The sequence below is a fragment of the Pelodiscus sinensis genome, chromosome 12, assembly GCF_052426305.1.
Source record: "Pelodiscus sinensis isolate ZL-2025 chromosome 12, ASM5242630v1, whole genome shotgun sequence".
Taxonomy (NCBI): domain Eukaryota; kingdom Metazoa; phylum Chordata; order Testudines; family Trionychidae; genus Pelodiscus; species Pelodiscus sinensis.
Genome location: NC_143063.1, coordinates 49836338 through 49859951, shown reverse-complemented (window position 1 = coordinate 49859951; position 23614 = coordinate 49836338). Strand labels below are relative to the sequence as shown.

Genomic DNA, 23614 nt, shown 5'->3' with positions numbered 1-23614 from the left:
GGCTCCCTGGCCTGCACCACGCTCTGTGCCCCCGGCTGCTCATCTCCTAGCCACGGCAGAGACTATGGGACGATGGGGAGCCCTGCTCTCTGCCCTGCAGCGGGCGGGTGGGGAAGCTAAGGAGCTAGGCCAGGGGTCACCACGCGGGAGCGGGAGCGGGAGCGGGATCGACCGGTGGATCTTGGAGCCCCTGACCGGGGATCCTGACTGGCTTGGCCAAGAGGCTGTCAAGTGCCAGGTCTTCAGCTGCCCCCTCTCCCGCCCTGTATCCTAGCTCCACAGAAGGGCGTGGGGGGCACAGCGGGGTTGGGATGGAGGGAGTTTGGTGCAGGGCCAGGTGAGCCTGCCTTAGCCCCACTGCACCACCTGCGGTAAGCAGTGTCCAGCTGGAGCCTGAATCCCTGTCTGTCATGTACCCCCCTGCACCCCTAGCCCTGAGCCCCCCTAGACCCAGGCTCCTTTACAGAGCCTGTACCCTGAACCCCCTCCAGCACCCCAAGCCCTGCCCCAGGCTCAGCTCAGAGCCCCCCATCCCTCAGCCCAAGACAGAGCCTGCGCCCCAGCCCTCTGCCCCTGCCTGGTGAAAGGGAGGGAGGACGGAGGGAGGGGGCCCTCGGAGAAGGGGCACAAAGGAGGTGGGACAAAGCTGGACCCTGGATTGCACTTCAGTCCAACCAGTGATTTTGTGCTTTAAAAGGTTGGAGCCCCTGGGGCTGAGTGACACCAGTCCCTGCAGCGCCCAGCCCCAGCCCCTGCCCCAGCCTGGCCGCTCGGGGCCAAGGGGCATTGCCTCAAACGCTGGCCCTTTGGGCTGAAATGGACGAGACGGGGGAGGGGGCCCGGGACCCCGGGATGAAGGCACCAGGTCGGCCTCTGGGATGTGAGGGGGAACGAGCTGCCCCCGCTGCTAGCCCTCTATTTAAGAACCCCCAGCGTGAGCGGGGCAGACCCCAGGGGGAGGGGGGCACGGCCGGGAGGGCTCTCACATCAGTGAGTTGCACCTGTCAAAGTCCAGCTCATGAGCAGCAGATTCAAGGACAAACCCATGAGCCGGGGGCTGGTGCACCAGGGAGCGTCCGGGAGCTTGGATCTGATGCAGGCTTGGCTGGAAGCCACCGAGCCTAGGCCTGGCCGCACGGCCACCCTGCCAGCGTTGAGAGGAGAAATCACCGGGAGACGACACTTCCTGGGAGCTCTGCAGCCAGGAGCTGCTAAACCGGAGTGCGGCGTTGGGGGAGCTGGCCAGCTGGGAGAATAAAAGCAGTCGCCTCCTCCTAAGGCAGGGGTGGGGAACCTCTGCCCCCGGCTTGTCTGGACCCAGCCCCCGCGGCTCAGTGCAGCCCCCGACTGATTTTTCTGTGGGTCAGCCACCCCTGAGCCAAAAAGGTCCCACCCCTGTTCTAAGAAGACTGAGAGGAGCCCTGTAACGCCCTGTGTGTGCCGCCCAAGCCAGCTGCTTCCTGGCTGGAGGGGGGGGTGTTCTGCTCCCTACTGGAATTTCATTAGGTTTATTGACTAGACCCCTGGGGAGACAGCTCCATACGCTGCCCCCCACACGGCTCTCCCAGCACTGGGCAGCGGTGGAAGGGGGGTGAATTCCCCCCTCTGCCCAGGCAGCGGGAGCCTCCCAAAGCACTAGCAGGAGCTGCAAGCAGACGGAGATTGGGCTCACCTTGTACCAAGCCTGCGGCAGGACTGGCGCCAGGGGTGGCTTCCTCTGCTGAAGTCCCCCAAGGGTAGTTCAGTCCACACTGGCACAGCCCCGGGGGGGGGGGGGGGGTTGACGTCACTGGCATCGCTGAGACGGGGGAGTGGAACACGGGTGCAGAGGGTGGACAGTTTGCTCAGGGCTGTGGTACAGGCCAGGGATGTGCACACTCCCCCGGAGGTGAGAGGCTGAGAAGTTGAAAAGTTTGGGGGGAAGATAAAAGGGGGCAGAAGCGGGACAGTGGCAGCAGAGATCTTCTGTAGCTGACCCAGTTAGTAAGAGGAGGTGGATGAGGGATTTCTAGGACAAACAGAAGCAGCCCAAACACAAGACCTGCTGGTTCCGGGGCTGGGGGGAGGGTGCCCTGCCCAGACAGCGGCTGGCAATGTATCCAGCAAAACACAAACTGCCCAGTAAGTCCTTGGAACGTACCAGGGATGACGTCCCGGTTCCGAAGGGGCAGGATGTAACCAGGGGACGGCCAGTTCATACCTGAACCTGACCGAAAGGGAGCGAATCTGAGTGAAAGTGATCGTGGGATGGCAGGTTTCCCAGGTCTACGGAAAGGAAGGCACGAGCAGCAGAATTAAGGACACGGGGCTACCAAACAGCGCACTGTGATACACCCAGAGACCTGGTAGGCAACGTCCCTGGGAAGAAAATCAAAATGAAAAGGAATCCCAGCTGAGACCGTCTCACAGGGGCATCAGCAAAGTATCCTGCCACAAAAGAAAGACGACGAGGGGGAGGCCAGTCGCTGCATCAGGAGCTCTGGAATGACCAGAAAATCAAAAGGGAAACCCACAGAAAGTGGGAACGTGGCCAAATTGCTAAGAAACGCAGAGAGGCACAAGCACGTAGGGACAAAGTGAGAGGTTAAGGCACCAGATGAGTCAGGCCAGGCACATCAAAGGCAATAAAAAGCGAGTTTAAAATACACTCTGGCTATGTCTACACCTCAAGGGTTTTGTGCAAACCCAGCAGTGTCCACACCTCAAGCGCGTTCTTATGACAGTAAATCAGCAGAACAGAGGGCTTGTGCCAGTAGAGTTGTTCCATCCCCACGAGGAATAGCTCCTTTTTGCGCTACAGCTCTTGCACAAAAAGGCAGGTGTGGTCGCTCGGGAGGGGGTTTTGCACAAGAAACCCCCATCGGCAAAAGCACAGGTGCCATTTGGTGAATGGCCATCAGAGCTTTCTTGTGCAAGAGCATCCATGCAGTGTGCACGCTCTCTTGTGCAAACGCACGTGGGTTTTGTGATGCGCTTTTGCGCAAGAAGTTTTTGTGCAAGAACTCTTCCACAAAAGGCTTCTTGTGCAAAAACCCTGCAGTGTAGACAAAGGCTCTGAGGAAGAGGAAGGAGCGGCAGGCAAGGAGAGCTATTCATGGATGACCTCCAGATGCCCGTTCTGTTTCGGTCTTTACTGCAAAGGTAAATCATGCCCAGATACTCAGTGCAAGTGATACTAACCAAAGGGGGAGGAGCGCGAGCCCACAGAGGGAAAGACCAGGTCAAAGAGGGCTTAGATGTATTGAAATTGGCAGAGCCTGAGGAAATTCATCCCAGGCTATTGAAGGAACCGTGGAGAAACCTGGAGCTATTTCTGAGAATTGTAGGCCAGGTGAGATCCCAGATGAAGGGAGAAGGGCAAACACAGCGCTTATCTCCAAAAAGGAACAAAGAACACCTGGGGAGTTATAGACCAGGCAGCCTCTCTTCAGTTCCTGGAACAAATGGTTACTCAAGGTTTGTAAATCTCTAGAGGATAGTGCAACAATGAATAATCAGCCCAGATTTATCAAGAGCAAACTGTGCCAAAGCAACTCCACTTCCTTCTTGGCCAGGAGGCTAACGAGCACAGCCCTGGTACATGGCCAGGGCTCGGGGAAGCAGCAAACATGATAGATCTTGAGTTAAGCGAGGCTTTGGACACAGCCCATGACATTGCCATAAACAGGGCGGGGAAACAGACTGAGTGTAAAACTGGTTGAGAGTCTGGACTCAAAGGACCCACCAATGGGCCCTGTGACGCTTGGGGGCCGTATCCGGGGGTCCAGTAGAACGTGTCCCGTCCGTGTGCTTGTCAGTGGTTTGGATAATGGCGCGGGGGGCCTATAACCCGCAGAGCTCGCGGCCCGGGGAGGGGTTGCAAGCACTTTGGAGGACGAGGCTAGAACTCCGTGATCGCGCCACAGTGGAATGGTTGAATTCAGTGCGAGGCGGTGCCATGCTGCCCGGGGGGGGGGATCGGCTGCCAAAGCACCGAGGGGGACCAGCGGGCTGGGCAGCAGCCCCGGACCAGGCTGCAGCGGGTGCTGCAGCTCACAGGAGTGGCAGCAGAGCAATGCTACTGGGGCAAAGGCTGCTATTGTGCTGGGCGATTGCAGGCGTGTCGGAGTAAGACCCGGGAGGTCGCTGCCCTTAGCAGAGGCAGTTAACACCTGGCTACAGTGCCAAGGAAATGCCCAGGGTTAATGACCCCCTGGCACCCCCCAGGCCTCCAGCCCCTGGCACACCTCCACCTAGCTCCTCCTCCTGGCCGGCCAGCCAGGCCCAGCCCCCAGCCCCCAGCCCCGGCTGCCTCGCACGCAGCTGTGGAAGGGCCCATTGAAGAAGGGTGAAAGTTCCCAACAGCTGCTCCCAGCTTCGGGGGCTCCGGGACAGGGGGAGGCAGCGGGCCTGGGAGTGTTTTGCTCTGGCCAGCTCTAAGTGCCCAGAGAGCAGGGCAGGCGGCAGCCTCCAGGGAGAGCCACCTCCGCTTCCCAGCCAGCTGCCACAGCCCAGCCCGGGGGCCCTGCTGGGCTGACCCGCTCCCAAGAGACCAGCCGGTGCCCGTCCTCTGGCGGGTACTCGCCCCGGGGCAGCGCGCTCCTTGCAGCGAAAGCCGCTGGGGAGACAGCGATCACAGGGCTGCCTGGCTGGGCATCCCTTCGGCCAACGGCTCCAGGCCAGTGCAGCACCGAGCCGGGCTGGGGCGAGCGAAAGGGCAGGGGGCAGAAAGTGGCCTGTGGCCCAGAGGCAGAGCAAGGTGGTCTGTCTTGCTGTGGGAATGGGCACGCGCAGGCCAGGGCACCATACGCCCCGACCACAAGGGCCACAGCTCCCTGGCGTGCTGAGCTCCCAGGACCACCCGGCCGGCCTGGAGCCCGTGGGGCAGTGAATGGGGAACCCCTCCTCCTCCTGAGGGACAAGGGGTTAAACCCCCCCACGATTTTTCACAGCTTCCCCCCCACACTGCCTGGCTACACAGCAGGCCCTGAGGCCTGGGGGGTGTGGAAATGCCTGGGGCTCGGAGCCGAGGGCGACCTCCCCGCTCTGCCAGGACCCCCAGCTTGCCCGGGTGCCGGAGCCGGGCGTTGCTCTTTGGGAAGTGGGAATGGTGCTGGCAAGCGCCAGCCTCAGGGCCCAGCTCCTCCCGGGAGCAGAGCAGCTTCTTTTGTGGCCAGCTTCCCTCTGCGGCCACTCACATGCCGGTGGGTCTGGCCTGCAGCCGCAGAGCCCGGGAGGGGATGCTCGCGGGGGGCTGCACGCTGCCAGTCGGTCCCCACTCCCCCGCCGGCAGCAGCCACATGCTGCCCAAAGACCCACCAAGGGCAGCCCCCCGGCAGCTGCCTGCAGAGCCCCCTCGCGAGGCAAGTCCCCGCGCCTCGTGCTGCAGGACGCGCCTGTCTGTGCACCGTGCGGGGGCCCGCAGGCTGCCTGGACAGAGCGGCAAAGCCCCCGTTGCAGGCTGGGCCTCGGCTCACCGGCCGGCAGCAGCGCCAGGCAGCACTGGAAAGCGAGCCGGGGTTGAAAGTCTATTGTGTGGCGGCTGCGGGCGGCCGGGACAAGGAGCTCTCGCTGCCTCTGCTCTCGGACGCAGGAGCACCGCAGCCTCCTCTGGGGCGCTGCCTGGGCGCAGAGGTGCTGCGGGCCTGGGGCGGGCAGACACCCACCATCTAGTGCCCCCCCGGCTCCGGTGTAAACAGGTGCAGAGCGGCACGGGCAGCATCTTACCTTTTGCTGCAGTCCCAGTGCGCAGCCCCCTCACGGCTCTTCCCCTCCCGCGGGTCTCGACAGAAGCTCTTCCCAAGGTACAAGTGAAATTTCCGTCTCCTTCTGCCCAGGAATCTCCTTGTTTGCAGAGGGAGAATTGCAGCCAGGAGCCCCGAACACAACATTAAAAGAGACTTTTCATTCCAGACCCTTCCTCTGGCGTGAGGTGGAGGCTCAGCCCTGGGCACGGCAGGCCAGCCAGCTCCCCAGAGCAGGGGCCTCTGCCCAGCCAAGGCCGGGGTGAGCTGGAGAGGGAAGACGCGCTGGGAAAATCTACCCGAGGGAGCTGAACCTGCAGCAACCTGGCATTCTGCAGCGAGGACAATGAGCACGCTCGGCTGCCGGCTGCGGCTCTCCCTCAGTGCAAAGCCCGGACCATAAAGCAATCTTGGAGGCTATAGACTGGGTCACTCCCGCGGGCAGAGCGCCGCCTGGGGAGCCGGTTCTCTGGGCAGCGCAAGGTGCTGCGAGCTGAGCGCTGCGCTTTGCCGAGGTGGGAGGGGGAGGCAGCACGGGCTGTGATGCAGCCACACGACACTGGGAGTCCTTGTACCTAGACCTGGCTCCCGCCCGGAACGGGATTTCCTCAGGGACCTCGCATAGCAACTGACACCAGCCCAGCTGGGCCTCCAGGCAGGAGCGTGGCCCGGGCCGGGGGCTGGGCGAAGAAAGGGCTTGGCGTTTGCCGCAGCCGGCGGGTCTGAAATACCTTCACGCAGCCCCGGGGACGCTACCCACCTGCCTGTGCTGCTGCTAAGGGCGGGGGCAGCTGGGCAGCGCAGCGCCCAGTGACGGCCCCACGGCGAGGGCGCTGCGCTGGCGGATGTGGCACAGGCGGACAAGGGAGGCGTCCAGGGACTCGGCTCTGAGCCAGCATAGCTGCAGGTCGCCAGAGGGGACGGGAACGCAGCCCTGCGGCTTCAGGCCAGGGAACAGGGTGCCGCTGCTGGCGGTAGCGACAGGGTGTTCCCTGGAAGTGCGGGTAGCAATGGGCAGTGTTCCCTGAGCGCTTGGGCGCCCCAGCCGGTGTGTCTATTGGTGGTGCACGCCTGCATGCGCCTTGGTGCACAGAACGTTTATTCCGCACATGAATGGAAACACAGCTGACAGGGCTGGGTATTACAGGACATACAGGTCCAGGCAGGGACCAAGGGGCTCTGGGCTCGCCCGGACGTGGCGCAGGCTCCGGGCAGAGGCTGGGGGATCCCAGGTATTTCTAAGAGGGCAGCACCGCTGCCCCAGCCATGCCCAGTCCAGCAGGACCTGAGCCAAAAGCAGCTTCCCTCCCTGCATGGGGCGTGGGGGGCAGGCAGAGCCATGTTGGTGCATTCTCGGCCCGCCAGAGTGGGACTCCCCGGGGAGCCCGGCGTGGTGCTGCCTCGGGCTGGCAGCCAGGGCCCGGCTCTGAGGGGCGAGGAGCGCGCAGCACGGTGGGGAGCCGCGCCGGCCCGTCGGCTGGAAGCTCGGCAGAGAGGAGTCCCATGAGCCCGCCCCCCCCAGAGCTAACGTCTCCTCCCCGCCCTGCCCGCCGCCTCGGGCTCCCACGAGGGCTGGGACCAGCTGGGATGGAGCAGGGCTCCCGCCCAGTCACAGAGCCAGCGAACGCAGGGCACTCACGCTCCCTGGGCCCGCGCTGGAGGGGGGAGTCAGGCCCCAGAGGGCCCCGTGTTTGGGGCGGGACAGAGCTTTAGCCCCGAGTCCCACCTGGCTCGCAGCTGCAGGGCTTCCCTTCCCCGCAGAGGTGCCCCGGGGCCCTCGCGGCCCCTCCCCCAGCACAGGGCTGCACCCCCCATACCCCGCTGCATGGCATGCTGGTCCCCCAAGGAAGTGGCCACGGGATGGCCAGTGGCCCAGCCCCAGGCACTGCAAGGCACTGGTCGGACCCCTCCCCCGCCCTGGGCTTCCTGGAGAGTCTGACAAAGACCCACCCGGCTCTGGGCCTTTGCTGCCGGGTCTGAGCCGGCCTCGGGGGGCGTGGTCCCCGCTCTGCCCCGCGCCTCCCTCTGCAAACAGCGCTGGCCTCCTCCTGTGGGCACGTGGCTGCCAAGGCCCTGCCCCCGCCTGCTGACCCCAGAGCACCTTCCAAAGGGCGGGAGACGCTCGCTGGGGGCCACGGCATCACGGCATCCTGACCGCAGGGCACAGGCGGCCCCTGGCTGTCAGCCACCAGGCTGCCTGGACGGCTCCTCTGGTCGCAGGGCGCTGTCCGGGTCAAGCCGCTTCCTCCCGGGCCCACACGCTGCAGGCCTGGAACTGAGGGCGGCTTCCCGGCCCCACGCTGAGCAAGAGCCCCCCCTCCGCCCCGGGACCAGCCCGCAGGCTGACCTCGCACCGCATGACACGGACAGAGGCCCTGTGCAGCCCCTGGGGGGGCCCGGCTGGACCAGGCTCCGTCTTGTTCAAACCAACGGCAAACGTGGCTCCCAGGAGAGGCCCTCTGCAAATAAACCCACCAGAAGGGCCCTTCCCAGCCCAGCCCAGCCAGTGTCTGTGAGCCCTCCGGGCAACGCAGGGGCTGTAGGGCTCCGAGCTGATGGTCAGGCCCTGCCTTTCCCCGCCCCAGAGGCCAGGCACACGGCTGTGGAGAGGGTCTGTCTTTTAATAAGGTCTCTGAGCACATGGCACGGAGGGTGGAGAGGGAAGGGCTCTGACCCGGCTGGCTGGGGGACCCCGCTGAGATGAGCCCGCCCCCGGGCACTGCCCCCTCGCTGCCAGGAGCCAGCCGCAGGCCTGTCAAACGTGCACTCGAGGGCAGAGCAAATGGCTTTTGCCTGTTCTGCCCTGCGCGTCGAGGTCAGTAGATTTGGCTTCACTGTAAAAGCAGCTTCCTGGGAGGAGCTGCCCTGGAGCTGTGCTGGCCCAGGGCACGGCTGCAGTCGGCACGGGCAGGGAGCCCTCACCTTGGTCTCTGACCTGCAGATTCCCTGCTGGCACAGAGAGGCCCTGGAGCTGGGGCAGGAACCTCGGGCCTGTAGCATCCTCTGCTGCATGGAACGCTCTCCGCGAGCCCAGAGGAGAGGGGCGAGGGCGAGGCTGGGGAAGTCCTGCCGGGAGGGGCGGGGCACTCGGCCTCCTGGCCGCTCTCCCCAGCAAACCCCCGTCTTGCTAAGGCAGGACCACGAGCTTTTTCTCCAGGGTTTGTGGGGGGAACAAGCCCCTCCTCACGACGTCGTCGAGCTCCTCCAGGGCCAGCCGGGCGTGAAGCACGGCCACCTCGTCACGCTCACAGCACAGCACCCACTTCAGCAGGCGGTAGAGGTCCCGCAGCACGTCCTGGAGAACCTGGGGGAGACGGGCAGTCAGCGCCTCCGAGAGCCTCCCCGCGGCCTGTGCGTGGCACGAGGCACCGCCGGGAGCCACCGGCCCGCCCGTCACGGCCCAGGGCACCTCGGCAACGCCCTGCCCCCCCTTTGCTCATCTGGCAGAGGGGGCGGGACAGCGCTCTCCCACCACAGCAGAGCTGGGCCACTGCATTTACCCCTGGGCAGCCCCCAAAACGGGGGGGATTTCTTCTGCCCAGAGTTTCGCCCCGGGGCAGGTTTCCAGCTCCCGGGCTGGGGAAGGGAAGCTCGTACCTACCCCTTCCCCACCGGTCAGCCAGCTGCAGGAGCAAGCCAGCGTGGAGCGAAGCGGAGCAGGGCTGAGGACAGGCGGCGGGCGCACAGAACCAGGCCTTCGCCCCGCTGGACCTCCAGGGTTCAAAGGCCTTTAGGGATCAGCATGACTCAGAAGTTCCTGCTCCCAAGGGCAGGGTTAGCTGGAGCCGCCCCGGCCGTGGCAGGGACCTGCCAACACCCCCGCGGCAGGGGCTGGCCTGACACCAGCAGTGACCTCAGCTCCCATCCTGCCGTGCTGGGGGACGTGCAGGGCAGGCTCTGGCCTAAGGCCCCAAGCCCGCAGCACCCACCCCCTGAGCTGCTGCCTGTGCCCCAGGCGGCATCACTCGGGCTGCCCAGCCTGGCTGGAGCTGAGCCCCCGGGCACGGCAGAGCACCCCGTTTGGACACAAGCACCAGGGCGGCGTCCTGCTGGCCGCGTCTCCCAAGCCCTGGGGGCGAGCACGGCAGCACCTGCCCCCCCCCCAGCGCCTCTGGACAGCTTCCCTAGCGGGTCAGAACCACTGCAAGGGGCACCCCGCCCTGGGCTCCCTACTCCCCCAGCCGGCAGGTCGCTTGTCGCCTGCACAGCTTGTGAGTCAGGCCCGGGAGGGACCCGGCAGCACGAGCCCTGGCCCAGGGGGTGAGCAGCACAGCCCGACCCTGCTGCTGGGGGACCCGGCCTGCCAGGCCCAGCTGAGTGCGAGGGAGGCAAAGCTCCACCCCCGGCTTTCCCGCAGGAGACCCGATGCCCCTGGGCGCCAGCCTCCCAAGACAGTTCTGGGGGCGCCGGAAAACTGCCCAAGGCAGCAGAACAATCCCGTCCTGCTGGCTCATCCGTGGCCCTACGGACAGCCACTCAGAACGGAGAGCGCTAGATCCGGCCCGGCCTGGTGCCTGCCAACTGCGCCCTGCCAGGCTCTCCCCGCCACACCCGGCCCGGGGCAGGGGAACCCGACAATCCCATTTCTCCGGGAGCCTGTTCCACCCCCAGGTTCCCCCCCTCCTCGCCTCCCTGGCTTGTGCCCCTTCAGCATCAACGGCTCGTTCTCCCCTCCCTGCCCGCACACACTGGCATCCCTTCTACCACAGCCCAGCCAGGGCCAAGCGCTGCCCGCTCCCAGCCGGCGCCAGGGATTCCCGAGAGCCGGATTGTTTCCTTGAACCAGGGGAAGACGGCCAAGCACAGGTGCTGCTGGGAACCCCCCCCAGCCGGCAAGGAGGGGGAAGTCCAGCCCCAGGAAAAAAGGGCCAATTCCCAGTGGCTGCGGTTACATGACGGCCCCCTGGCAGTGCCCGGGAAGCAGACAGCTGGCCAGGGGCTGCGGCGCCAACTTCCCCTTTCCTCGCTCTTATTCCCGAGCAGGGGAATTCCACCTCCCCCTCGCGGATGGGGTGGGAGGGGAGCTGTGGGGAGGGCCCAGCCCAGGGCGGGAGATCAGAGGGAGGGGGCCTGCCCCGTGCAAAGGGAAATGGGTGCAACCCCCTGTCACACGGGGGAGGGGAGCACTCCCAGTAGCTGCAGCTGCTGGAAACAGGCGAGGCCCTGGCCTGTGCTGAGAGGGGCAGCAAAGGCCAGACACAGCCCAAGCGTGCGCTGGGAACGGGGGGTGACCAGTCAGGCTCCCTGGTCTGCAGCCCCTGGGCTTCCCCCTTCTCTCTGCAGCAAAGCCTTGAATTCACTGGGGGTGCTGCTCCTGGGGGGCCCCGGCCTGCCAGCCCCCGGCGTGGTTACTGGGCAGCTGAGCCTTGAACCCGGCTCATCCCCAGCGTCCCAGCCAGCGGCCACGGCCTCTCCCTGCAACGTAGCGTGAACGGAGCCACCGCTGAGCCCGGCCCAGGGGGCCCAGGCTCCCTGCAGCTGGCGGGGAGGTGTCAGCGTGGACGGGCTCCTCTGCGTGGGGAGGCGGCAGGTTGGCACCACCAGCTCCACGTTCCGTTCAGCCCCCGTGGGACAGGCCCCAACCCTCATCCCCACTGGACACTTGCACACGGGGCAGGCCCGGCTGCCTGCAGCCGCCCCACTGATCCGAGGGCAGCTGCCTCGGGCGCCCTCCGCCTGCATTCGCCTGCCACGCTTGGTGCCAGCAGCGTCACTGGAATGCCCCTGGCACACTGCCCGGTGGGACACGGAGCCAAGCCTGCTGCTCACACGCAGAGAGCATCGGCCGCAGTGAGGCCTGCAAGCCTGAGACGCCTTCCCCTGCAGAGCCACCGACACCTGACTGCATGGGGCCAGATACCCAAAGCCACGTTCCCACCACCAGTGAGACGCAGTCCTTGGACTGGAACTGGCGTGAGGGCAGGGGGAGGAAAGCTTCAATTTCTGCAGAAATTAACAATCCATGGCAACAGCTGCTACTCTAACCCTTGTGGCTGGGGGCAGGGGGCTTGGAAACACAAACAGAAAGCAACGCAACGCCAGCTTCCTGAGTCTGCACATGGTTCCGGTGCCTCTGCTGCTGCTGCTCAGCTTTCCCATGGGGTAGCAGGGATTAACTCCACCCGCTCAGTGTCACTGCTCCACCCTACAGTTCTGTAGCTAGCCCTTCAAACAGGAAGGTCTGTTTCAGGCGGGCGCCCCTACTCTTCACTGGCAGAGACCCAGAACGGGAGGGGGAGAGCTGCAGCAAGCTGTCCACGCTCGCAGGGGAGGAGGGACAAGCACGGCTCCTTTCCCCGTGAGCAGCTAGCAAGATGAGACGTTCCCAGACTTCTACTAGGCAGAGGTGGAGCCAGGCAAACCTGCCATAGAAATGCCAGCAAGGATCCCAGCTCCCCAGAGAAAAGCACAAGACCCGCCCCCAGAGCAGCGAGTCCGCCCCCCAGCGCACACGGGAAGCTGCCTGCGAGTGACAGGAAGGGGCACAGCACAGTTCCGACTGCAACGCTCTCATCCTCTGGCCAAGGGCATCACGCAGCCAGCCTGCCCCAGCCGCTGAGCCTCCGGGGGAAGCTCTTCCGTCCCCAGCAAGAACGGCGACAACATGCAACGCCCCGAGTGCCAGGCTCCGCGGGCAGCCTGCTGCCGCCACATCCCTCTGCCAGGTGGGGGAAGCGGGTTAGAGGCACACGGCGGGGGGAGAAGTAGGAGGCCGCTGCCCATTTGTCTCCTGCCTATCACAGACCGTGATGAGTGTCTGAAAGTTTGGAGAATAACGTTACCCTGGCCGGGAGTCACCCTCATGCGCGTGTTCTGCGCTCTGTGCCCGACGGAACGGTCTGGGTCAGCTGATAGCCACTCGGCCGGGCTGGGACGGGGCAGGAAGGAACCAAGGAGGCAGTTGCCCTGGGGCTCCGGGCTGCCCCCATCACTGCTGTGGCAGTAGTGGCGGCTGGGCCCTTTAAATGGCCACTGGAGCCCTGGGCAGCGCAGTCCAGGTGGCACTGAGGGCTCGCTGCCCCTAGCCTCCCCCAGAGCTGAGCCCCTCTCTCCCCCGTTGCCCGGGGCCCTGTGGAGTCTGTCGCCAGCCCTGGTAAATACCCAGTCCGAGACGCATCAGCTGACGAAGGCGGGGAGCTCCCGGGGCAGGTGGCGAAGGCAGGACAGCAGCACCCTGGCTGTAATTGTGCAGCCCAGCCCGCGCGGGGAGGGACCAGCAGAGGTGCCTGCCCTTGCTCTGCATGGTTTTCCCTGGTGGGGTCGTGTCACGTTACTGGATTTTGAGGGGAGCAGCCGGGTCACTGCTGCACCCACGGGGGGTGTTGGCCCCAAAAGTGGTACAAAGGGGGCCATGTGAGGGGTCAAACAAAAGCTACTTTCTACGGGTTCTGTATCTGCTCTTCATATATCTGTATAATGTCTGGGTGTGGAGTGAGGAATCTGTACTCTGTATGGGGACTGGAAGTTTCTCTGTATGTGGTTGAGCGATGCGCTCAGCCTATGGAAATGCTAATTAGCAAGGGACAATAGGCCTCTTAAGTACCTGAGACCCACCTATGAAGGAATCTAGGTGCCTGGTCAGAGACCATGTGACTGTCTCCAGCTTGGAAGAGCCAGGAAGGGGTATAAATAGGCCATGTGTCTGACTCCATCTTGGTCTCCAGATTTGCTCCTGACCCCAGATGCGGCCTCGCAGGGATTCACGAGCCGGGAAGAACTACGGACCCATCCTGGCATAGGATGTGCACCAAAGACTTTTAAGCCAGCAGCTGCAACATCTCTGCTAGAGCCTGCACCGCGAACTGGGAGATTCGATGCATGTAACGTATGATACTTTAACAACCTCGCTCTCAGGCTTTTCTTTCTTATAGTAATAAACCGTTAGATGTTAGATGCTAAAGGATTGGCCCAGCGTGATTTGTGGGTAAGGTCCAGAGTGTAAATTGACCAGGGATCTGTGGCTGGTTTCTTGGAACTGGTCAGAACTTGTTCGGGGTAGGTGGGATTGGGTTCTAGACCCCTCACCTGTGGATGAGGCCCGGGGCCATCTGGGGCACGGATATTGCTGGGGTGTCGGAGGGGTTTTGCTCCTGAGGCTTCAGGCAGGCAGCTGAAGCGCTTGGTGGGACTGGTGATGCCTGTTTGGGAAGGTCTCCAGTCTGGGGGCTAGAGAGAGCCCCAAGTTTGAGCAATTCGCCCTGAGCGCCCTGGGGAAGGGCCCACACACAGGAGCGAGGAAGCTGGACCACGCCCCGTGGACACAAAGAGGCAGAGGACAGCCGTGGCTTTTAGAGTCATCACTGGTCTGTATTTCACTGCCTCCAGGCCCAGGACCCAGCGGAAAGCCGGAGAGAGGCCTCGGTCCCTGCGCGCCTGGTGCTGCCGAGGGGGATCTCTCCTCGGGCCCTGGCACGGACGCGCCGAGGAGACCCGCGTGAGCACTAACCCTCCAGCTCAGCATGGGCGCGAGGCAGGCAGGGGAGCCAATTCCAAGCTCCCCCTTTCACTTTCATTCGCTTTCGCCTGAACATGGAAGTTTACCTGGTGAGTGCGTCAGGCTTCCAGGAGCCACACCTGGGCTTTTACTGCCTGCAGTATCTAGGAACCGTTTCTCATCGTGACTCTGCCCATCCCAGAGCCCACGCCGCTGCCACCTAGCGACGGCTTCAGAGGGATGGGACGCAGCCGTGGGAGGGCACATCACCCGCACCAGGCTCAGGAAGGGCCAGGCAGGCAGGGCCCTCGGGTCTGAGCCACTTGCGAGTTTCCTTGCTCTGTGGCAGGAGCCGGGTATGCGGGCCCCAGGGCGGATGCAGGAGCAACGTGGTGCACGCCTAGGCCTGGCGTGAGGGCCAGTGGGGGCGAGCGAGGATGCTGGCGGTACCTGGGAGCCGGGAGCGAGGCTCACTCACCTCAGTGGCTCTGTCACTGAGCCCACGGAGCAGCAGCACCACCACGTGGACGGCAGCTCTTCGGACTTCAGCCTCCGGGTCCGTCTTCGCCACGGCTGTCAAGCAGGAGGTCACCTGCCGGGCGAAGGGGGGAGAAGGCTCTTAGTACGCAGCACCCTGCTACACCTCCCCCACCACAGGAGCCTGCACTCCGGCCCTCCTCGGCCTTGCTGGGCCGGCGAAGTGCAGGCAGGAACTGAGCTGACGCAGGGCGTGTCCCACAACTTGCGGCTCCACAAAGGACTGGCCACCTGCTCTGCCACAGGCCTGGCGGTCTGCCCACCTGCAGCTGGGGCTGAACCCAGCCCTGGAAACTGAGGCAGACGTGGGCCTGCAGGCTGGAGCACGCCCCATGCCGTGGGTCCTCACGGAAGCTGCAGGCCAGGGGGCTGTGGTGGGGCTGGGAGGGAGGGAAGGAAGCCCCACGTTATGCCGCTCTCCTGCATTTTGTGCCAGCTGAGGCAGGGAGGGCTGCTGCCTCAGGCCCCTCCCGCCGCCTCCCTTCAGCCCCCATCCCCTAACCACAGTGACCAAGTTCTCAGAGGTGCTGACCTCCGGAGGCTGCCAGTGCCCTGGGGGCGAGCCGGGCCCGGCAGCCCCTTTCCACTGGGTCAGGCTAGTTAGCAGCCTCGCCCGGGCTTGGGCACCACATTTGATTGAATGTGCAGATGCTGTTAGGCTCCCCCAGACCGGCAGGGCCTTTGCCCGCGTGTTGCCAGGGCAACGGGGCGGCAGAGCTGAGCTGGGGCCCAGCAGATGCCGTGCGGGAGGCAGCGAGTGCGTGAAGGGTCGTGAGCATGGCCCGTTCCCACGGAGACCGCGCGCTCTGCCCTCGGCGGGCTGAGAACGCCACTCGCCCACCGCACGGCCTCCGAGTTTCTGTGGCACAGGATGGTTCATCTCTGCCGGTCTGGGCGCTGGGCCTGGGGCCCACGGGATGGGGTGGCCATCACCTCCCAGGGAGGCTGGCTGGCTCTCAGCAGCACAGGGCCACATGTCGGGTCCCAGGGAACTACCTGGCACAGCCCAGGTTAGGACCCAGGAGCGGTACTGAAGGGTTGGTCACTCCGTCAGAGGGGAGGGGAAACGGGGCCACACCAGGCTCGAGCGTGACTCCCTGGGCCGGTGTTGTCTCAGATGGGGCGAGAGCCCCCGAGGAAAGCGCCTGACGCCCTGAGACAGCAGGTGACGCAGCGTGTGGAGAGACGCCCCTGGCACAGGGCCCCGCGCTGCAGCCTGCGTGTTCCTCTGCGCTAGGCAGGCAGCGGTTCAAGAGCCTAATTAGATAATCAGCCACAGCAGGGAGAGCTTGCACGTTCCTGAAATAGCCGGCGCGCTGGCAGCTCCCCCGGCACCGTCACTGCCCGCTCGAGGCGGGAGCGGGGACAAGAGAGGAACGCTCACTTCAGCGCTCCGACTGCCCTGCAGCACGGCGAGCTGCGGCTCCACGCCTCACCGACGCAGCGGCCTGCCGCGCACACCAGCCAGATCCCAGAAACTCAAGGGCTAAACAGGGCTCCCAGCGCAGCCTGCGAACAAGGGGGAACCCCCCTGCTCCCCAGCGCTCACCGGCAGGGGTGGACCAGCGGAGAACTGAATGAACAGCGAAGTTAGACAAACCCCAACCACAGCCACGGCCCGGCCTGTCTCCGTGGCTCTGGCCAGGGGCGCTCCTCTTGGAATCATGCACGGTAGCACGACCTGCCTTCCTCCTCACACGGGCTGCCACAGTTCCCGGGAGAGTTTAACCCACCTGCCTCCCGCCTGGGGGCAGACAGACGTGAATTCCCACCTTTGCAAAGCGCTGCCTGACGCTGGCAGACGGGGGCTGCTTGGCGCCATTTCCTGACAGCGGGAAAAGCTCCAGCGTATCGGCTCTTTGTACAAGGACAGCGCCTGGTCCCCGCGCACCTGCCAGGGCGTCGCAAGAGGGGCTGGCTGCTGCAGAGCCAGAAGCGTCCACTGCAGCGGAGGGGCTGCACCAGCCCGGCCCACCTACTTCTTTGTGCTCGAGAGCAAGGGCTCAGGAAGCATGGAGCTGGAGCCCCCCTCGAGCGGGGAGCACCCCCAACAGACCTGCACTCGCGTCACACCATGGCAGGGCTCCCCCACAGGTCTCACTCAGTCTGGTGAGCGGGTTGCCTGGGGGAGGCCCGGCAGGACTCGGCCCTCATGCAGGCTCTGGCCAGGGCTTCTCAGCCTCCTCTTTCTGCCAGTACGCGGCCCCCGCCTGGCCTAGCCCAGGCTCCTGGAGAGCCAAGGGCCCCTGCTTCCTGGACAAGGGACGGTGTAGTGTGACGCTGGCCGGGAGGCACAGCCCCGGCTTACACCAGCACGGTGTTCCTAGGGGCCGTGCAGCTCACGGGCTGTGTTCCCACGGAAACGCAGACAAAGCCAGCTCTCCGGGCCCTGCCGGAACGCCTTGGTGCCTCCGCGCTGCTCCCCGCCCTCACACTTACAGTCGGAGCCCCCGCCCACCTGCCCGCCAGCCCCGCTACCGGCCTGCGCTGGGGAACACCTGCCCCGGCCGCAGGCCTGGAAGGGACCAAAGTGGGCACTGAGCTGAGGAGCCCTGCCTGCCCTCTGGCACATCTCACCTCTGCCTGCCTCCTGGGTGGCGCACACCTGCGAGTGAGCCCCGGTCCCTGCCGAGTCCTCTGCTCACCCCACAGGGAGGGGCGCAGCTTTGCAACCCGGGAACAGCCTGCCCGGGCAAAGGCAGCCGCAGCCGCAGCATTTCTGCAGGCCCGTCTCTGCGGGACTCCCCAGCTGCCCGTCACTGGCCCCAGCGTGGCTGAGGAGCGTGGCAACAAAATGGCAAATGAAATTGAATGTGGATAAGTGGAAAGTAATGCACATCGGGAAAAATAACCCCAACTATACGTACAGTACGATGGGGGCTAATTTGGCTACGACAAATCAGGAAAGGGATCTTGGAGTTAAAACTTCCACAGGGTATGTCTACACTACCCTCCTAGTTCGAACTAGCGGGGTAATGTAGGCATACTGCACTTGCAAATGAAGCCCGGGATTTGAATTTCCCGGGCTTCATTTGCATAAACTGGGCGCCGCCATTTTTAAATCCCTGCTCGTTCGAACCCCGTGCCGCGCGGCTACACGCGGCACAAACTAGGTAGTTCGGACTAGGCTTCCTAGTCTGAACTACCGTTACTCCTCGTGGACGAGGAGGGGGGACGACTGCGAATGGAAGCTGTGGGGGAGACATTGGAACCAGGAGAGGGGGAGGGGGAGGCCGAAGTTAGACGAGGTACCGGGGCGGGAGGCCGGGATGTGAAGCTGGGATCCAGGCCCTGAGCTGTATTTAGAAGAGGGATCAACAAGCACACAGCAAACGGGTCCTGGTGTCACACCCCAAACAACGGGGACAAAACCAACCATCAAACAGCTGCTCGTTCAGGGTTCACCATCCACCCTGGGCACCGAATGAGGCAGGGGCCTGCGGGAACCGCCGCCTGGGAGCATGCAAGGAAAGGCTGCCCTGCTCCCATCGAGTACAAGGGGCCCCTCCCCCTCGCTCGGCCAGCACCAACGGCTTCGAAGATTAGGCAGAGAAGGTAGCTACTCCGCAGGGGGCCGTGCAGCCCAGTACCTCTTGCGCCACGGAGCCCAGCCGGAAGTGGAGCCTCTGGCACAGCTCTCCCAGGTTGGACAGGCTGCTAGCCCGCAGGGTGCCGTCCGGGTCTCTGGCTCCCCTCAAGAAGGCTTGCACCAGGGGAGCGCTGTAGTGGCAGGCCATGTCCCCTGCAGGGGAGAGAAGACGAAAGCACAGGCGTAAGGAGACTTGCCCGGATTCAAACGCAAACGGGTCCAGCCCGGAGATGCTTCCGTCAGAGGGAAGGCCTTTTCGGAACGCCTTTCCCGCGCGCTGGAGCCCACTCCTGGAGCAGCGCAGACGCACCCCGGCTCCAGATCGGTCTTTTTAGTTGCCAGCATTAAATACGAGTGGGCTCAACAGTGTTAATCCCTTCATGCCAGTTGCAGCATGGCGGGATTCCTGTGCCGTGCTCGCCTAGAGCCTCCCAGGGTGTCGCCTCCTTCAGCAATTTCTCCCCCAGATAAGGCAGCCGGGCCAGTGATCAGCTCGTATGAAATGCCCTGTGCTCTCGCGGGGAGCCCACCGCCACGTGGCCTCAGAGCCAGGGACTCTGCAGACCCTCTCTAGCAGCAACCCCAGATGTGCACCAGAAAACCAATCCAAGCGTGCACCAGTATTTTGTGCAGTCTGAAGCAGAGAGCTGGTTGTGAGACTGTCACTGCTGCGCGTGTTCTCTCAATTGTCTAACGGCTGTCAGCCTTCACAAATACAATACTCACCACACTGAAGCCATTTCAAAATCCAAAGGGGTGCTAAAGGTTCAAATGTCAGAATATCCAGAGGTGCAAAACTCCGTATCTAATGAGCACGTGTGGGCACCATGAACGTGCAAACTGAGTAACTGTGCACACAAATGTGTCTAATTAGCTACCTGCATGCACAATTATCCATGTATAGGCATTAAAACACGCATCCTGTAGGACGAAGCGGGAAATCGGATCAAAGGCATTGCAAAAATTGCAGGTGCAATCCGGTACATACTATTTTCTGAACTATAGGTGCAAACTCTTAGGGTGTGTCTAGACTACAGGGTTTTGTCGACAAAAGTGGACTTTTGTCGACAAAACTATACCTGCGTCTACACTGCCGCTGAGTTCTGTCGACATAATGTCGACAGAACTCAGCAGTTTTGTCGATGGCGATAAATCTCATTCTACGAGGAATAACGCCTTTTGTTGACAGAGTTCTGTCGACAGAAGGCGTTATTGCATCTACACTGTCCTTTGCATCTGCACTGTCATGTCGACAAAGCACCTTGCTTTGTCGACAGAACTGGGTGTAGTCTAGATGCTCTTTGTCGACAGAAGCTTTGTCGACAGTATCCGTCAACAAAAGCCTGTAGTCTAGACAAACCCTTACATGCTACAACTGAAATTCATCTGGGGCACTATTAAAATACAAAGGCAGAGACAAGAAGACAGAATACGAATATAGAACAATGACAGGCCAACAGAAACAAAAAGTTAGTGATTCCACAAGTACCTGAAGACCCCTAGCTCTCTCCTTTGTCTGTCTCATGTGGCAAAGGAGAGTTGTTCTGACCTTTAGGTATTTATTACAGTGGATCTTAAGATGCCAGCTACCGGGTACCCATGGATATCAGAGACAGAGGGGCACACCCACGTATCAGAACAGAACTGGGGTCCAAGAACTTGGTGTGAGTTTCTAAAGCAAACCCAGTGGAAGTTGCATATGGTAATAGGTTAACAAGCTCTATACACAGGAGCTATTGCCCTGTGGACCACAGGAAAAGAACCCTTTTAGATTGCCAGTGACTCCAACTGCTTCTCAGGGCTTCCTGCCATAGTCCCCAGCATCTGCTCCCTGAAAAACTCCAATCTTGAGTGGCGCCAAAGACACGAGGCCGCTGAGCCAGAGTGCGCTTACCGGGAAGAGGCGAATTCGGCAATGTATTTCTGTGGACATGAAGCCACGGCAACACTGTACCAGCACAGAAAGGGGGAGCCAGCTGGCTCGACAAGCTTCACCGATTGCTCACACCAGAATCTCAGAGATGGCTTTGAGCAGGGAGCCAAGAGACCCTCGCTCTGATATCAATGTCAGAGCATCCTTGCTGCGAGAGCTCACCTTGAGTCACAGGTTGTAACAGACGTGGGTTTCTCGTCTGACTCCCTGCACGGCCTTGGAGCACGGAGGCTGGCTGAAGGCTCCCCTCTTACCTCGTTAGCCAGAGAGCAGACTCCATACTCATAGGGAGTGTGTACTTATTTCCTGCAGTTTTTCATGCCCCAAATGATACCAGGCTACACTCCATGAATGGGTGTGGGAGCAACAGACACAGAGCCAACCTCATTGGGTGCCACCGCCCTGGTACACTGAAGAGCCATCGGGTCTTCCAAGAGGAGAGCGTCACTCTAACCTGGGTCTGAACAATACGATGGCAGCTGCCTCATACTGCTGTCGGTCTAGCTGTTTTGCAGAGCCAGGCAGCCTCTGCTGACCCATCTGGCTAGATAGCGGAGACGCCTCTGGCTGCTTGAGAACAGGGCATTCCTGCACAGACGTGCGCTGCAGTTCAGCTAGTCAAGCAGCGTCCAGGGGTTTGTGCTCATTCACATGGGACACAAAGGTAGAGTCGCAGTCCCCTTTGTCCTACACCAGGCCCAAGACACAGGAAGGCATCAAGCGACAGAGGACAGGGATGCGATTCTTGCCGAAGTGAAGACACTGCGCTCAGGTGATGCACAACGCTGGTTTAGAGCAGCTTGCTACTGGCCCAGCAAGCGCATACAGCTGACCACAGGCTTCTGCTCAGCTAACACTACTCTGTGCAACGGGGCGGTGCACAGAAGGTATTTCACACCCCCGGGCTAATAACTAGTGGTCTGTAACGGAAGGCCCATGCCTGTGCTCATGGCCACCCAACAAGCCAGTATGGGAATTTGTTCCAGGACCCCGGTGCACACTAAAAAGGGTTCCCAGCAGGGCTACATGCCTATCATTACGCCTGCAAACCCTGCGAGTGTAGATGCAGCGTGTTGCTGGTACAGCGGGTACTGGTGTCCCTGGCCAGCAACTGGCAGAAGCACTTCTAAGCCAACACAGCAAAAGTCATGCTGTGGCCATGGCTACCCGACAAGTGTTCTGGAAACAGTCACGCAGACAAGGCTGCCCTGCCAGCGACAGTTTTAGTGCAGCCTGGCTCAGCCCTTCTAGCTCACGGCTTCCTGGCCTGGGCATGGAACGTTAAGAACATACGAACGGCCAGACGGGGTCAGACCAGTGTCCTGGCTGCCCATAGTGGCCAATGCCAGGTGCCCCCGAGGGAGGGAACACAACAGGTAATCCTCATGTGATCCCTCCCATTACCCCTAGGGACACTATCCCCACCCATCCTGGCTAGTAGCCATTGTGGACCCAGCCTCCAGGAATCTATCTAGCTCTTTTCTGAACCCTGTTAAAGTCCTAGTCTTCACAACCTCCCCTCGCAAGGAGTTCCACAAGTCGACTGTGTGCTGAGTGAAGAAAAACTTCCTTTTCTTTGTTTTGAACCTGCTGCCTACTAATTTCATATGGTGACCCCTAGTTCTTATATTGTGGGAGCAAGTAAATCACTTTTCCTTACTCACTTTGTCCTATCCCTCCGTAGTCTCCTCTTTTCCAAGCTGAGAAGTCCCAGTCTTGTTAATCTCTCTTCGTACAGGACCCTCGTCATGCTCCCACAGCCTGTACAATGCAACATGCTTCTGCCCCAAGGCCACACTCGGGACTATGAAGAGTCTGCCCTTCCCCAGCTGGCTCTCCCAGGGCAGTGCCATGAAGCGACCCAAGGCCTGGCCTGCTGGATTCATGCTCTGTCCCAAGAAACATGCGGCTCTCGGCTGGTTTATTTTCAGCACAGGACTATGTGGTTTAGCCAACTGACAAAGAAGAGGCCCGTGACAGATCTGCATTAGAACAATAAATGGTTCCGAGTGGGCAGAGCAGACATTGCCGTCTGTCCTCCATACTGCCAGGGCCAGGGGACACACAAACGAAACAAGCTGCTAAACAGGGCTCTAGCTGTGTGCCACTCCTGCTGGAGTACCTGCCACAAGGCTCCACGGCAGTCACACAGACGCAACGCTCCTACGAAGAACACCAAGAACATCCATCGCACAGCAGGTAGGATAAGCCCCTTCTGCGGCCAGGCGCACGCCAGCCACAGGTCCAGCAGCACCACATTCTCCAGCCCTGCGCAGCAGATGGCTTGTCCCGAGAACCGGCCCCAGAGCTGGGGTGTTTGCAAGACCTGCTGAGGTCTCTTCCAAGCCTGCAATGCTACGGGCACTTCTCCAGGCCTGTCCAAGTCGCCCTTAACTCCACCTGCCTTTGGATTCCAAGTGGTTCCCTCCCCGCAGCCTGGGCTGCTCACTAGCACCCTCCACTCTGTGCACCCAGCCGTCAGGCAGTGCACAGCAGGGTGGTATTAGACCGCTGAGACCTGGGAACACTGTGGACCAGCAGTCGTGCCCCGGCACTACACGGCGTCCCACCTGCACCATGCTCAAGAGAGCCCCTTGGGGATGGATGTCTCCCCTTCTGCCCCTCGCATTCTGGAGGTGCTCCTGGCATCTGTAGAGCTACCTCCCGCCCGCCTTCACATCCCTCCTGTACTCTGGCTGCTGGGTACGTCGCGCTCACACCTGTCTTGTTAACCGGAACCGTCTCCTCGTACTTCCCGGCCTCCCCCTACGTCTCGTTTTCTACCTAGGCCTGTCGCTCCCTCGGGGCGAGGGCGGGAGGCGTAAGAGCGGCAGCCCAGCATTCCGGCGGCTGACAGCGGCGACCAGGGGAGTGAACAGAACAGGGAATCCTGGTGTGATCCCCTCCTCCCCGTCACCCATCCCCAGCCCCTGACACACAGAGGCCAGAAGCACCATCTCATGGTCTGGGTCCACACAGAGCCAGCACAAAGGGGTCTCGAAGTACCAATACAAATCATAAAGAGAAAGCTCCGCTCCCTGTTCTGGCATTCCACCAGCAGCGATGTCTGCAGGCCTGGGGGGAACGTTGCCAGGTTCTCTCTGCGCTGGTCAGCACTGGGCGGCTGGCGTCGCCCCTGCCAGGCCCGTGCAGCGGGAAAGCTAATACTACAGCGCTCTTGTTACAGCCAGAGACAGCCGGACGGGGGATTGGTCACAAGGCAGCTTCTCCTCCCCCTGCACAGCAGGGCAGATCGTCCCTGACTAACCCGAGGACCTGTCGCCCCCCAGCGCTGTGGGAGCCCGAGTGGCCAGGGATGAGACTCGCTGCAATGCTGTGAATCCTTCAGGAGACTCCCGGGGGAAGAGCTTTCCCCCACTGGCCCCATCCAAAACGGG

The 23614-nt window shown here is 62.3% G+C and overlaps 1 protein-coding gene across 2 annotated transcripts in view; it reads right to left on the bottom strand.

Annotated features, from left to right (window-relative positions):
* Positions 1-1858: 1858 nt before the first annotated feature.
* The window catches only part of TANGO6 (transport and golgi organization 6 homolog), a 77889-nt gene continuing 56133 nt past the window's right edge, over positions 1859-23614 (bottom strand). The window contains exons 16-18 of one of the 2 annotated variants that reach the window (XM_075939794.2): positions 18285-18436; positions 14636-14749; positions 1859-9027 (exon numbers count right to left, since the gene is read on the bottom strand). In XM_075939794.2, coding sequence (XP_075795909.2) covers positions 8851-9027; positions 14636-14749; positions 18285-18436 — 443 coding nt within the window. In that variant the 3' untranslated portion in view covers positions 1859-8850. The remainder of the gene's footprint in view (positions 9028-14635; positions 14750-18284; positions 18437-23614) is intronic. The other variant, XR_012906620.2, reaches the window with a different exon arrangement.